The sequence below is a fragment of the Penaeus vannamei genome, chromosome 15 (genome assembly GCF_042767895.1).
Source record: "Penaeus vannamei isolate JL-2024 chromosome 15, ASM4276789v1, whole genome shotgun sequence".
Lineage (NCBI taxonomy): Eukaryota > Metazoa > Arthropoda > Malacostraca > Decapoda > Penaeidae > Penaeus > Penaeus vannamei.
This window is the reverse complement of record NC_091563.1, coordinates 17231024-17243523: the sequence shown is the minus strand read 5'-3', so window position 1 is coordinate 17243523 and position 12500 is coordinate 17231024. Positions and strand designations below refer to the sequence as shown.

Below are 12500 nucleotides of genomic sequence, written 5' to 3'. Positions count from 1 at the left end.
TGTATATATTATAGACAATCAAGCACAGAAAATTGCTGCAAACAGACTTATTCAATAATTTTTCTTTAAATGTATTCAAACAATTATTCTTACCATATCTCAAAAGCAGAAAACAGTTTTTCTTTGGATTTATGTATGATTTCTCTTGGTATGAAGAGAAGTTGACATGAGTTAGTATCCATAGATTTTAATATTCTATTGATATGATTAGAAAATTAAACTTTCTTGGCTTGGTATATTTCATGTAAGAACTCTCAAAATGTATTTTAATATTTCAGTGTACACATCTAGGTAAATTGTGTTTTAATGTTACACCTTTGTTAACAGACGTGCACAGCATACTATACATGAATTCAAGACTCACAATGATACAGAAGATGAGGATTTTTCTGACATAACTTCAGATGGTAAGTTTTTGAAAATCTGTATTTTTGTTTTTTAATTTTAACAGTACATCTCCTGGAGGAATAAAAGATTCAGGTCAGTTTCCAGACAAGTTCTACTGTCCTTTGGTTATCTCTGATGAATCTTTCTTGTTCATATGACTTCTATAATTTAAAACCAGTGACGTAACTAATTAGCTGAGAAAATATTGATTTTTTTTACTCTGCATATTTTATCCCAGACCCATTATTATACTGTCAGCTGTACATTCAATTTGTGGCTAAAGAATAGGATGATTTGCTGATCACATTATTTTGATAAATATTTCCAATAGGTCCAATGGAGTGGAGTGATGCTGCTGTGCAGATGCTGCTTGATCTTTTACTGGAATTTAGAGATTGGTTCACTGACAGAGAAACAGACCGTGATGATAACACAATCTGGGAGGTGAGGAGAATGAATACTGGGCATATTTCAACTTTGGTGTATGATTTGATGATGCTGTTTTCTGTAGATATTTAACTATGGTAGTTTTGATTATTTTGAGATGAAAAGAGGGATCTTGCTTTTATTGTTATGAAAATATACTCATTTATCTTGTATCAAAGGTAACTTTACAGTTAACTTTTATGGATGGAAAAATTAAAATTCTAAACAAGATAAATTCTTCTAGGTCTAGTAATTGTAAAAATGATGTATTATGCTGCTGTATAATGCGCTGTCTAACATGGATATTTTATTTTTGATTACTTCATTATTAAAAAATGCATGTAAGATACTATGATAAATTGTTATGTCACTGAAACAATCCTCATATCCTCGGAATTATTAATATGCAATATCATGTCATAGAAGATGCTTTACATGATCTATGAAGACGAGACAAACACTTATTTCAAAATGTATTTCTCTCAGACTGTTTCAGAACAAATGAAACTAGAGGGACACCAAGCAGGAGCACTGCAGTGCAAGCGGAAATGGGCGAATTTGGCTCAGGGGTTCCAGCATCACAAGGCAGCAGTAGAGGCAACTGGAACGCTGCCCTTGTGGCCTTTCTATACAAGAGTCAGACATGTGATGAAGGTTGTGGGCATGCCAATACCAGGTAGTGAGATCTGTGTTTGTGTGGGATGGGGGTGAGGGAAGGTAGAGAGGAGACTTTGATTATTTTTTGATAGAATGCAAATATGTAGATAAGGCTGTAATGGATTTTATTTCACATCTTTTGTGCAATACTCTCAACCTGATATCTGAAATGGCCTATGGATATAGCAGGGTAACAGAGACAAATAACTAGTTGAAATCACTTTTTTGTTTTTACCATTTTAATAACAGAAAAGATAGAGATTGTAATTCATGTATCAAGTTGATGAAAATTATATCATCTAAAAGATGATATCGCTTATGAAGGTAAGATTTCTTTATTTTTGTTTCAGCGGACTTAGATGGGCCAAATTCACTGAAGCGGCGTGGGAAAATGTTGCGCAGCAGTCCAAAAAAGAAGAAGCAGAGATTCTTCAAGCAAGAAGTGGAAGACATAGATGATGAATACACAGATGAACCAAGCGAGGAGATGCTTGAGATGAGAGAACCCCCTGTCACCGCTTCAATGGCTAGTGGGTCCGCCAGGTCACCCAACCTTCTGGACGGTGCTGTTACACCAGGGGAGCTACAGGAGGTTTGTCTCAGACTAGAGCGCCTGGAAGAAAACCTTGCCATAAGCAGAAGACTTGAACGCCTGGAAGCCCGCCTTGATGATGCAGCGCAACAGCGTGAGGCACAACACCAAACAAATGCTCTGCTATCCCAAGTCTTGTCAGAAATTAGTCGATTAAGCCGTACCTTAACGAACCGCTTCAGCAGTCAGGCGACAGTACAAGAATCCACGGACTTAGGGTCGGGAATCACCATTGTTGTGCCACACTCCCAACACCTTGAATGATAGTGGAATTTTGAGAGATAATTTGTACATAACTAGCGCATACCCAGATTGTGATATATTTGTATTTTCATTCTAGAAAGATTATACATTTGGTATTTTTTATCAGACTTGTTCTTCATATATCTTTGCAGATTTATTCCTATTCTTTGACATATATGTACTCCAAATCGATTGGTGATAAAGAGTTTAATAAAACATCAAAAGTTTTATAAACATTTCCATGTACCATGAATTTTGTTTATCCCCAAAATCGTACTCTGATTATGGTGATAATTCTATGATATCTGATGTTCCTATAAACTGTGATTGTATGTAGGATTTCTTTTTTCGTATGTAATAATGAAGTGGATGTTAATTCTACAGTGATATTTGAATTTCTGTCCAAGGAGAAATACAGACTATTGAGATATCAGGCATATTGTTGTGTAATGCCAAAAATATTTTAAGATCATGAATGTGTAAGAATATGTACATGTACTTGTCCAAATGTTTATGTATATACATGTGTGTGTGTATGTGTGATTGGTATATACTGTGTGTATAGATGCCCGTATGGGTGTATATGAAGATTTGTACTGATGCAAATGTGTTTGTTAAGAAGGCTATGCAGGAATAAATCACATGTCATTTACATGTATACATTCATTGGATAGTTGTCATATGAAAGACCTTACTTTAATTACTTTAATTAAAAATTTTCAGATACCTGAGGATACACATCTTTGTGTCTCTGAAGAAGACAGCTCTTGGCCTTCCTATTACTTAGTTATTAGGAAATATTTTGTACATTGTTTTCCATTGATGTTTCATTTCTATATCACAAGGGCATTTAATATTTTTTGCTGTTTTCTAGAATTTTGAAGATAATTTGGTTTGTGTGTGTCTTCAGGGAATATTTTATGCTATATATTTTTCTCTTTGTATCTTTTTATAATGTACTTTCATACTAAGAATAACTACTGTTTCAGTTTTTGTTCATCAGTCCAAAGCAGGAAAATACTTTACATTTTATTTGTTTACAAAGACCTATAATTTTAATAATGTCAATTTATTTATTGAATTTTTTTGCTGTATCAACATCTAAGGTCATTAGTGTTGTACTCAAAATATAGTGACAGGGTGAGGCTTGGAGAAGCCCCCAGGTAAGGAAAGGTCATACAGCATTATGACAAAGCATTGTGGCGAAAAGCTTAAAAACATAGAGCACTGTAGGTTAGTATGGTAGTGAAAAATGAAACCAAGTATGAAGGCCATTTAAGACTGACTGTGCAATTCTCACACTTTAGGATGTAGAGACAAGAAGGGGATGAAGAAAAGGAAAAGGAAGAGGAGAGAAGGAAAGACTATGCAAACTTGAGGCGAGGGCTAAGGCCCAAGGCAGGGAAAATCCAAAGCATTAGGTCCCAGTTTCTATCTCATAATTTTGCATGCTTTTTTCTTCTCTTCATCCCTTTCTTGCGTGTGCATCCCAAAGTGTGAGAGCTGTGCTGAAAGGATGAAAGGCTGGCTTTGAGTCAGTGCTTGAATGGCCTTGGTACTCCATTTGCTCTTCCCTCTTTACCCTTTTCATTACTATACTAATCTATAGCACCCTAAAACCTTTGACATTTTACACATTTTGTTCTAATTATCAATCATTTTTTTGCCACAATACTTTGTCAGAATGCTGTAGGGCCTTTCCTTACCTGGTGGCTTTGCCCCTAAGCTTTGCCCTATTGCTATATTTTGTATATGCTGTAATGACCTTAGATTTTGACTTGGCAGAAAAATTTTAATAAATAAAATAAGGAGCTGTCCCACAGCAACAATTGGCATGGGCTAAGAGGGGGGGGGGTTATGTATACAATTCAAAATGCAGCTTTTCAAGTCTTCTTTAATATTTCATATTTTGTTTGACTGTTTACTTTACTTGTTTTTTTCCTGTAAATTCTTTTATGTTGACTTTTTATTATTAAATAATTTTCCTTTGTTGATTCTTGTGCTAATCAAAATCAAATGTATCTTTACATGTGTTTTATTCATATAAGATATGACAAAATGGAGTGTCACAGGCAGTGCAACAACCATAAATATCTAAATCTATCAATTTACAAAAACATTCTGCTGTACAAACACACAAAAACCATAACATATAGGAATCAAGTTTTTGGAAACAACATACAGTTTGCAAGAACTCCCCACTTCTTATTAGTGGGGAGTTGCTTGTCTACGTGCTTTTGCATAAATGAAGCAACCAAGGAATTTCTCTTTACAAGGTGCCACTACATTTATACTCCTAATATTCCATCATGGAGAACAGGTAACTGACAAGGAAAACTTTTAAAAGCATGTGAAATATACATATAGTGCACTTCAGCTTGAATAAAAAACAAGGAATGAATACAAATCAAATTAAATATTAATTAAAAGGTACTAGTGAAATTAGACCGAATATCATAAGAATAGACTTCCCTAACAAAAAAAATTAAATAATAATAATTCAGACCAAACTACTTGATCACAAATGCCTCACAGGATACAAAATTTTGTTTGTTGCTTGAGCCTTGGTTGCAAGAGCTGGCATGTTATGGCCGGAAACCAGACAGCCCATCCATACGTTGACATTTTTGTCATGATTGCACACTATTCGTAGGACTAATTAATTAGGATGTTAATGAGATCCATATTTAGAAAATATACAAGCACCACTCCACTGGTTGGTTTACCCTAACCTGACGCAACTACTGTCAGTACAATTCCGCTGTGGTCAGTAGTCGGCCGTTCCCAAATAAATTAAAGGTAAAAAAAAACAAAGTTTGTCTCCCACTTGTACACTCGATATAAGCTCTAGATATCTTATCCACATTCACCTATAGAAAAACACATTACATTCAAATTCTAAACGCTCAGTTGGTGAAAAATACCTTAACCTACAAACGGCAGTGCAAAGAATGTCACAGTCAGGGTTTAGACGATTATATTTAACTTGGTTTTCGCTCCTCACTTTCCCTGTAAGTACTATTATATGTACACTAGATATGGGTTCCAATGTTTAAAACAACAGTTTTAAAAATGTATTTTCTTATGGTTTACTTGGAAGTTGATCTTACAGATGAGCAAAGTTTTTTCTTTATGGAAAGTGTTGGAACAGGAAAATTCATGGATAGGAAAGGGAGGGAAGGAAGGAATGAGTAGCAAAGGGTGGTAACAAAGAGAGAGAGAAAACAAGAAAGAATGAGAAATGACAACACAGCCCAAATACATTTCCTATTTCTCAAGGTTGGCCCAACATATTTGTTGATACTTTATATCCTTTTTTTTCTTTCTTTCTTTCTCTTTCTTGATCCATCATCTTTCACTTTTTATATTCAGTCATTATGTTTCCTTTCTGTCACCTTTCATTGACTCAATCTTTGCACATATTTTGAGGGCGGGTCCAAGCTTCATGGACATTGCAGACATCAAGTGGTCTGCCTTCAATAACATCAGCGCCTGGCCATCAATCTCTTGAAGCGCAAAGTCTTCTGCATATTCTTTACACCCAGGAAGATTCTGTATGAAGTCGACAACATCCTTGACCTATAAGAAAGAATGAATATACATTAGGTCAAAAAGACATCATAGGAGATACCCTACTTAGCTTTTTTTTTTTCTTCAAATTATGGGAATTAGCGTGGATTGTCTTCTAAAGGAAGGCTTTGATTATGCTTTTAACAGTTTGTTATTTGCCCATGAAACGATGCATTTAAAGAAACAGGGATCACTTCCCTTAAAATATATTGAATAAAAAAAGATTAGGCTATCATCCCACAAAATTCTTCCAACTATATATTACCATTCAGAAATTGTAAAACTATATACACCTTACAAGCTTGTAATCACAACAAAACAAATATAAAAATATCCATCAAATAACTAATCTCAAAAATGTTCACTCCCCTAAAGCCACTACAAAAGGAATTACGGGAAAAAAGGAGATCCGTACCGTCCACCTAAGGATGTCAACCCTGGGAGACTTCGTTGGAGATTCTGTGTTGGCAGACTCGTCTTCTTCTTCTACCTTTGAGGACGGCAGGGGAGTCCCCTCAACAGCCATGGTTCCATCATCCACCTCCATCTCGCTCCCTGTGTCCTGCGGTTCGGCCACCTCCAGCTGAGGAGCATGGTCAGGTTCTTCCATGCTGTCATCCTCTCTCATGCGCTTGTAGGGAGACTCTTCTGGATTTCTGAACAGGCCAATTCTCTTGGTGCAGCCGACGTTGTACCTTTGGGGTGAAAGAGAAAAGGTGTGATTATTTTTGTGTAATTTACTTATTTTTGTGAAAATGACAATAATCATGCAAATCACCTTCAAACTAAAACATTGCATTACATGTTGTGTGAGTAGAAATTTAGAGCTTAAAATCATGTTAAAAAAAGTTTATGCATGTTCTCCAGGTCTCATGAAAACACTTTAGCAACATACCTCTTCGCACAAGATGTACTGCAGAACCGTTTTGATCTCTTGAACTTGGATCGCAAATCAGTCTTTCCGCAGAATTCACACTTGGCTGTGTCTCCTTTTGGGGACGTGGATGTGTGTTCTCCAGGCTTTTTTCCTGTTGAAAGAAAAAGTTAAGGTATTAATATTATGATATCAATGTCACTGTAATCACTTTCCCATCAGTCAAAGGTGAAATCCTTATTTGTAAGAATGAAACTTTGAAATTAATTAAACATAAGAAATAATGTCAGGATTTTCCCTACTGTACTGAAGAATTTACAACTTGGAATGGAACTAATTTTCATAAGAAAAACATATACGCCAAATCTTGTTAACAACTGCAATTCTGTATATAAATAAGGTACCTACGAGCATTACTCATACTTTACATAGTTCTCCAACTTGTATAACATTCTCACTAATTACAGAAGGCAATGAGGAAATGCATGAGGAAGGAAAAGATGAAAAAACTTAAGGAATGAACTAAATAAGAGACAATGTAATAGACAAACAGATAAACAGCTTAAAATGGAAACTTATAAACAATACTGTATGTGTTTAGTTCTAACATGCTTGTGTCTGTGGTTAACCAGTGGTTAATAGTCTACGCAAACCATACAAAACAATTTTCACAAGCTGAGAAGAATGAGAACACAATGCCTCTATATCCCTCAAAAGAATGAAAAGAAATGAAAGAAAAACTATCTTAACTGCATATCTAAGTAAGAAGAAGAAAAAGAAACAAACAAATAAACAAAAACAAAAAAGGGTGAGAAGAGGCAGAATAAAAAAAAAAATCCTACACATAAGCACACATTTCCCAACCAATCATGAAAAAGCAATCATCCTTACTGGCAGCTTCATCATCTGGCAGGTTCTCTTTCTCTGCCTGTCCGCCCATTGGAGCTTGAGCCGACGAAGAGGTGACGGCAGCCACTGGCATTGTGTTGGTGCAGTTGGGTGGGCGTGGCTTGGAGATCTCGGTTAACAAGGACGACCGACTCACGGGGAATGGCTCTGAAGCTATTAAGAAGTCTGCGTTGGAATCTATTTTTTTCTTTTGTCCTTTTACCAATTTTTTTTTTTTCTTTTTTCTTAAAACATTGCCTTATCTCCATAAAACCCTTTCACCTGACAAGACTTTTGTCCAATGTTCCTCTTCAATGAAAAGAAGGGCTTTGTGTCTTTTATCCATTGTAATTGCTTTCATAATCTTCTGCCAGGCTTAGAAAATGCAATCTAATACAAACTATCGGACAACACTGATATACCCCTATATAAACTAATATAGCTGTCCTGGTGAAAGGGTTTGACAAATTATAAGAGAGAAATAAAGAAAAAAAAAGTGATAAAGAAATCTTAATATGACCATTTCTCAAAAATACAAATAAGAAAGAAAGAAAGAAAAAAAGAAAAACTATAAATAAGTAGACAGACAAAATAACCCTATGGGCTGCCAGTAAATGCTGAGGAATTCATACATCCACAAAATTCTTTTGCCAGACTTAAAAGGTTTTGCAAAATGCACCAATCTCTGCCATATGAAGGTAGTAAGCTATATATCTCAATATCCCAATTCATGCAGCCATCTTCTTTGTTGTCCTGACCACAAACATCTAAATACCAATCTAAATAATAAATTTTGGTGAAATAAAATAACTGTGATATGTTGGCTGACGTTTCCTTGTAAGCTGAGATGCTGATGGTACTTTTATAAATATTTCTATTGTAATATTTGCATGTACACTATTTATAATATGCAGTAATCAGATTGAAAAATAGAGAGGAAAACATATGGAATGATGAGCGTTTATGAATGCACTGTCCAAGGGCAATATTCTTCTCATGCAAGACAGTCACAGGAACTAAATGAATATGGAGAACATGTTCTAATCATCTACAGCCAGAATGTAAGGATAATAGATAGCATTCAGAGGTAACAGGATATTCTACAAGAAGCATACAATGGTTAGAATACTGTACAAGGTTTAAACAAGACACTAAACAAAGCAAAACAAAGATGCAATAGCCTCTTTCGGTCTTCATGACTAACTTGCAGTATCATGGATTTCAAAATTAGTAATATTTTAAGAAGAAAAGGGCATTTCAAACCATACTCACTAAGAAATCACATGGATGCAAAGGATGCAAAGCATTGGGAGAGAGAATATCCCTTTTTTCAATATCCAAACACTACACAAAGAAATACTCGAAACAGTACTGATCAGTTGGATGAAAAGTGGAGGTTCTATAGCCTCTAAAACAGCATGCAGGCATCAACTGGAGAGAAAACTAAAACATAACTTGGAAGTTAACAACGGATGAGAGCTGATAACTCAATTTTTTTTTGCCATACACCGAGTCTTACCTTCATGAATAACGAAGCCTTCGATAACGTGTGTGAGGACCTGAGGCTTCACCATGGCTTTGGGTGGCCCAGTGCTTGGTGGCTGAGGGGTGACTGGGTGAGTGCCATTCATGGTTGGCTGAGGAGTCTTATCTCTTACTGCAGAAAAGGAAAGGGGCAGGTTATCAGTGCCACTCCATAAGAAAACTTTGGTTGATAAAAGTACGGTCGATAGTGTCAGCTGTAGGAATCTACAGTTATACATTCATTCAGCTTTAAATCTGGTCATTTGACAAATACAAGAGAACAGAACATACCTTCCCCGCTTTCACTGGATGGTGTGCCATTTACTGTTGGAGTTGGAAGAGCCGCCACTGGAGCTGGCACAAGAGCTGGCGTTGGTGCTGGAGTAGGCATTGGTGTTTGTGTGGGAGTAGGAGTGGGGGTGGGAGTTTGTGCAGGAGTTGGAGTGGGAGTCTGAACTGGAGTTAGGTTTGGGGTTTGTGTTGGAGTTGGAGTGGGTGTTGGGGCAGGCGTTGGGGGTGGCTGTGGCTGTGGGGCAGCTTGAGTGGCAGGTGTCACGGTCACTGTAGTGGTTGTACTGACAGGAGGCATTGTATTAAGCTTCTTGGCTGGACTATTTTCTGCCTTCACCTCCTGCTGCTTGTGTTGCAGAGTGGGAGGGGTGGAGGAAATAGGTGGCATGGCTGGGGCTAGTGTTGGTGGCTGAAGGGAGGTTGTAACTGGAGCCACTGTGGAAGTGACTTGCATTTGAGGCATGCCTGCAGGGGCCAGAATTGGAGCATGGCTAGTGATTGGCGCTTGGCTCGTCAAGGTCTGAATGGGAGTCGTGCCTTGCATTGCCACGCTCGAAATGAGGGCTGGAGGAGATGGCGCCACAGACACCTGAGGGATGGCCACTGATGTTGGAGGTGGCTTGGGTGGCGGGGCTCTCACTAACTGAGGTAAGCCCGGTGGGGGTTGTGCCACTGGAGGGAGAGGTGCTGTTGGAGGGGTCATGGGGACGCCAGGCCTGAAATGGTTGAAGCTATGAAGCAAGTGACTTACATGCTGTCACTTATAATGCAAAATTAGGAATATTTATTCAATATATTTACTTACTTTATTTGTTTTTCTTTTTTTAAACAGTATCACTGAGACAATATCTATTACACTTACTTGGCCTGAGTCATACTGGAGATAGCTTGTATGGGAGCAGCAGACTGAGTGTTGAGTTTATTTGGAGCAGTAATAGATGTGGGGGTCACCGTTGACATTGGGGCCTGAGATACTGTGGGTTGCTGCATAATCTGTGTTGCAGTGTTGGCGGTCCCCACAGCAACTGCACTGGCTGTTGCAACGCTGTGATTCACTTGAGTAGCCGTCATCTGTGGGGTGGCTGCCATGGCTGGGGACGTTCGATTTGCTGCATTCTTCCCACGCATCTTATTCTGTTAAGTGATGGTAGATTTAAATGAACAGATCTAGTTATAGATGAATGATGGAAAAAAAAGTACTGAAAATAAGTAAAATGGTCATTATCATTCCTCTATACATAGCAATAAACTTTCTTCAAAGTAATGCTTACCTGTGCTCTGGGTGCAGACATGTGTCCAGGAGCAAGCTGTTGGCCGGCAGTCTGGGTTGACACAGAAGAACCATGTCGTATTTGTGTAGAATTGGAAGGAAGGATCGCTGGGCGCATGTTGGGCGTTTTCGGCTGAATCTCCATCCCCGCTCTTGGCTTCTGATTCTGTGGGCTTGGCTGCATTGACCCTAAAGGTGGCATCATGGCTACAGGAGAAAGATTGGTATGTTAATATTGTGTGAGCATGTGTGCAGAAGCCAAAGACTTCATCAGTTCTGGACATATATAATAAAATCACAGCACAAGCTCTACATGCACACCTTCAGACATACAAGTTTTATGTTAAAAATTACTTACAATTAGGTACATGCATAGCTGGTTGTGGGTTAGATATAAAGACATTTTCTTGTCCCTGTTGTGGTCCACGGATGAAAATAGGCGGATTCTGAGCAGTTAGGAGGGCAGGAGAGTGTAAGGCACCTGGAGTGGCCCAAGTGATGCCTTGCTGTTGTACAAAGAAAAAGAAAAAGAAAAAGAAAACATTAATTATCTTATTTTCCATTCATTTATCTAGATGCAGTTTTTCATGATCAAATTTCAGTAAAAGATACAAAACATTTTCCTTATTCTTTATTTGGCATCAAATCTATTTCAAGAACGTCAAGTAGAATCACCCAGCAGAATACCACATTCTCAAGTGACCCCTATAGATATCACTCCCAGAACAATTACAAACTCGGAGTGTCAAGACTTACTTTCTGCATGTCAGTAGGCTTGTGGGTTGAAGAATGGGCAGGAAGTATATTGTGTTGCTGACTGCTGATGACACCAACTGGCAACTGACCGATCACTAAAGTCTGACTTGCTGTTGTAGGTATAGCCGTGGGGGAGTATCCTACGGGAAAATAAAATCAGGATGATGAACACTGGTGTAGGACTAATTGAGGAATACTTTTTTCAATTTTATGTTGCTATTCAGAGATAAACAAAATATCAGGTTGTATACGCAATATGGATATATGAGAGAGAGAGAGAGAGAGAGAGAGAGAGAGAGAGAGAGAGAGAGAGAGAGAGAGAGAGAGAGAGAGAGAGAGAGAGAGAGAGAGAGAGAGAGAGAGAGAGAGAGAGAGAGAAAAAAAAAAAAAAAAAAAAAAAAAAAAAAAAAGGGGGGGAAAAAGGGGGAAAAAAGAAAAAAAAAAAAAAAAAAGGGTGAAAAAGAAAAAAAAAAAAGAAAAAAAAGACAAAAAAAAGAAAAAAAAAAAAGAAAAAAAAAGAAAAAAAAAAAAAAAAAAAAAAAAAAGAAAAAAAAAAAAAAAAAAAAAAAAAAAAAAATAAACGAAAAAAAAAAAAAAAAAAAAAAAAAAAAAAAAAAAAAGAAAAAAAAAAAAAAAAAAAAAAAAAAAAAAAAAAAAAAAAAAAAAAAAAAAAAAAAAAAAAAAAAAAAAAAAAAAAAAAAAAAAAAAAAAAAAAAAAAAAAAAAAAAAAAAACAAAAAACAAAAAAAAAAAAAAAAAAAAGGGAAAAAAAAAAAAAAAAAAAATAAAAAAAAAAAAAAAAAAAAAAGAGGGCAAAAAAGAAAAAAAAAAAACAAAAAAAAAAAAAAAAAAAAAAAAAAAAAAAAAAAAAAAAAAAAAAAAAAATCAAAAAAACCTTTCCACCATTTTGGGGACTCCCCTTTTGCCGTTTTTGGGAAGGGAAACCCCCCCTTTTGGGAACGGTTTCCCCTTAATGACCTGGGGCAACATGTTCTGATTAAGTTGAGACTGAGTCTCCTTCAT

General features: G+C 36.6%; 2 protein-coding genes across 5 annotated transcripts in view; one reads left to right on the top strand and one right to left on the bottom strand.

Annotated features, from left to right (window-relative positions):
* Positions 1-4736, top strand: part of LOC113817611 (uncharacterized) — a 14017-nt gene extending 9281 nt beyond the window's left edge. The window contains exons 4-7 of the mRNA XM_027369663.2: positions 328-407; positions 719-831; positions 1300-1489; positions 1821-4736. Coding sequence (XP_027225464.1) covers positions 328-407; positions 719-831; positions 1300-1489; positions 1821-2326 — 889 coding nt within the window. The 3' untranslated portion in view covers positions 2327-4736. The remainder of the gene's footprint in view (positions 1-327; positions 408-718; positions 832-1299; positions 1490-1820) is intronic.
* LOC113817609 (polyhomeotic-like protein 2) lies at positions 4325-11639 on the bottom strand. 4 transcript variants are annotated; one of them, XM_070130490.1, is made up of 10 exons: positions 11479-11639; positions 11081-11228; positions 10724-10929; positions 10315-10586; positions 9453-10183; positions 9157-9294; positions 7641-7811; positions 6771-6903; positions 6291-6570; positions 4325-5884 (listed from the first exon to the last, which is right to left on the bottom strand). In XM_070130490.1, exons 1-10 carry the CDS (start codon positions 11485-11487, stop codon positions 5681-5683), a joined length of 2292 nt encoding a protein of 763 aa, XP_069986591.1. In that variant the 5' UTR covers positions 11488-11639; the 3' UTR covers positions 4325-5680. The 4 variants fall into 4 exon arrangements, with proteins under 4 accessions (XP_069986591.1, XP_069986592.1, XP_069986593.1 ...); XM_070130491.1 differs by having other exon boundaries at positions 9453-10168; XM_070130492.1 differs by lacking the exon at positions 7641-7811.
* Between the last annotated feature and the right edge of the window lie 861 nt (positions 11640-12500).